The sequence below is a fragment of the Pteropus alecto genome, unplaced genomic scaffold (assembly GCF_000325575.1).
Source record: "Pteropus alecto unplaced genomic scaffold, ASM32557v1 scaffold43, whole genome shotgun sequence".
Taxonomy (NCBI): domain Eukaryota; kingdom Metazoa; phylum Chordata; class Mammalia; order Chiroptera; family Pteropodidae; genus Pteropus; species Pteropus alecto.
The window spans coordinates 4,191,596-4,192,969 of NW_006435764.1; the positions used below are offsets into that span (position 1 = coordinate 4,191,596).

Consider the following 1,374-nt stretch of genomic DNA (forward strand, 5'->3'; position numbering starts at 1 on the left):
TCCGGCCACTGCTGGAATCCGAGGCCGGGCCTGGGGGCGCTCCGGGCTCCGACGCACAGCCCGTCCGCCCCCGCCTGTACCCGGTGAGGGGCGTCCGCCCTCAACTGGAGGTGAGCCGGGACGACGGCGGATGGGCCAAGAGCACGGCGGGGGACGGGGACACCGGGGAGCAGAGGGGAGTGGGGACGCTGGGGCCTCTTGCCAGCTCGCTGGGTGAGAGGTTGCAGGGTAGAATAGGTGCCTGCAACCCAACCGGGGTGCGGGTGGGCGGAGCGGATTTCGCAAAGCAAGAGTCCGTGGGATACCAAGTGGAGGCACTCGCCTCAGCCCGAAGAGGGGTCAGCCCTGGGAAGGACGATGGGGTGTCTGCATAGACAAGTGCGGGGGGTCCAGGAAGGGTGTTAGGGAGGGGAAAGTCGAAGACTGAGCTCCGGGTCGGAGTGGGGGGAGGCGGAGAGGTTAGTTATCCGGTCCTGAAAGGCAGGTTCAGCTGCAGGGATGTGGGGAACACTGACAGATGCTAAGAGGAGGGGCGCACGGGGCTGCTCCGTGGAGAGACACCCCAGGGGACAAGATTTTAACTGGACGAAAGGAGTGTGAGACACCGGACCCCACCGACTCTGGGAAAGGGACGCAGGGGAGGTCCCGAGGGGCCGGTTGTGGAAGGCAGGCCCGGAAGGAGGGGCCCGGGGACTCCAGGGGGCGGGGCCCCGAGGGATGCTGTTCCGCAGGGGCTTAGGACGCGGCCGGAGAGGCAAGGCTCACCGGCCCGCGCCGCGGCTCCGGGGGGCCAGCGTCAGCGCGCGGTTGCCATAGTGACGGGCGGGCGCCGGGCGGGGGCTGCGCAGAAAAGAGGTCAGCGTTCGGCTTTGCTGCGGCTGCCAGCCCCAGGCGGCGCTGGCGGCGGCGCAGGGTTCGCCTCTGCCTCCCCCGTGGCGGGCCGGGGCAGGGAGTCCAGGCCGCGCGCGGCGGGCCGAGCGCTTTCAGGATGCTCATCAAAGAGTACCACATTCTGCTGCCCATGAGCCTGGACGAGTACCAGGTGGCCCAGCTCTACATGATCCAGGTGAGGGCGATGGGAAGCGGGAGATCCTGGGGGCCATACTTCATGATGGGGTAACGGCAGGAGCACGCAGGCCGTACCTGGGACAAGGGGCTGGGCCCAGCTCAACCCCCGCCAGTCCTGCTCTGGGGCTTTGAAAGGGCTCAGAGGCCAGAGGAGGAGAAGAGAGCGACCCCCCTTCGGAGGCAGGGGAGGGTGTAAAGGCTGCAGGAAGAGGGGCAGAAGGGCATAGCGATGTCTCCCCACCCCCCAAGTGCTCAGCCCGTGCTGGGCACTCAGCCCATGTCTGATCTCCGTTAATCCTTAGACTC

The 1,374-nt window shown here is 67.8% G+C and overlaps 1 protein-coding gene across 2 annotated transcripts in view; it reads left to right on the top strand.

Annotated features, from left to right (window-relative positions):
- The first annotated feature begins 955 nt into the window (after positions 1-955).
- Positions 956-1,374, top strand: part of PITPNM1 (phosphatidylinositol transfer protein membrane associated 1) — a 13,041-nt gene continuing 12,622 nt past the window's right edge. For both annotated transcript variants that reach the window (XM_025046236.1, XM_025046237.1), the window contains exon 1: positions 956-1,066. In XM_025046236.1, coding sequence (XP_024902004.1) covers positions 989-1,066 — 78 coding nt within the window. In that variant the 5' untranslated portion in view covers positions 956-988. The remainder of the gene's footprint in view (positions 1,067-1,374) is intronic.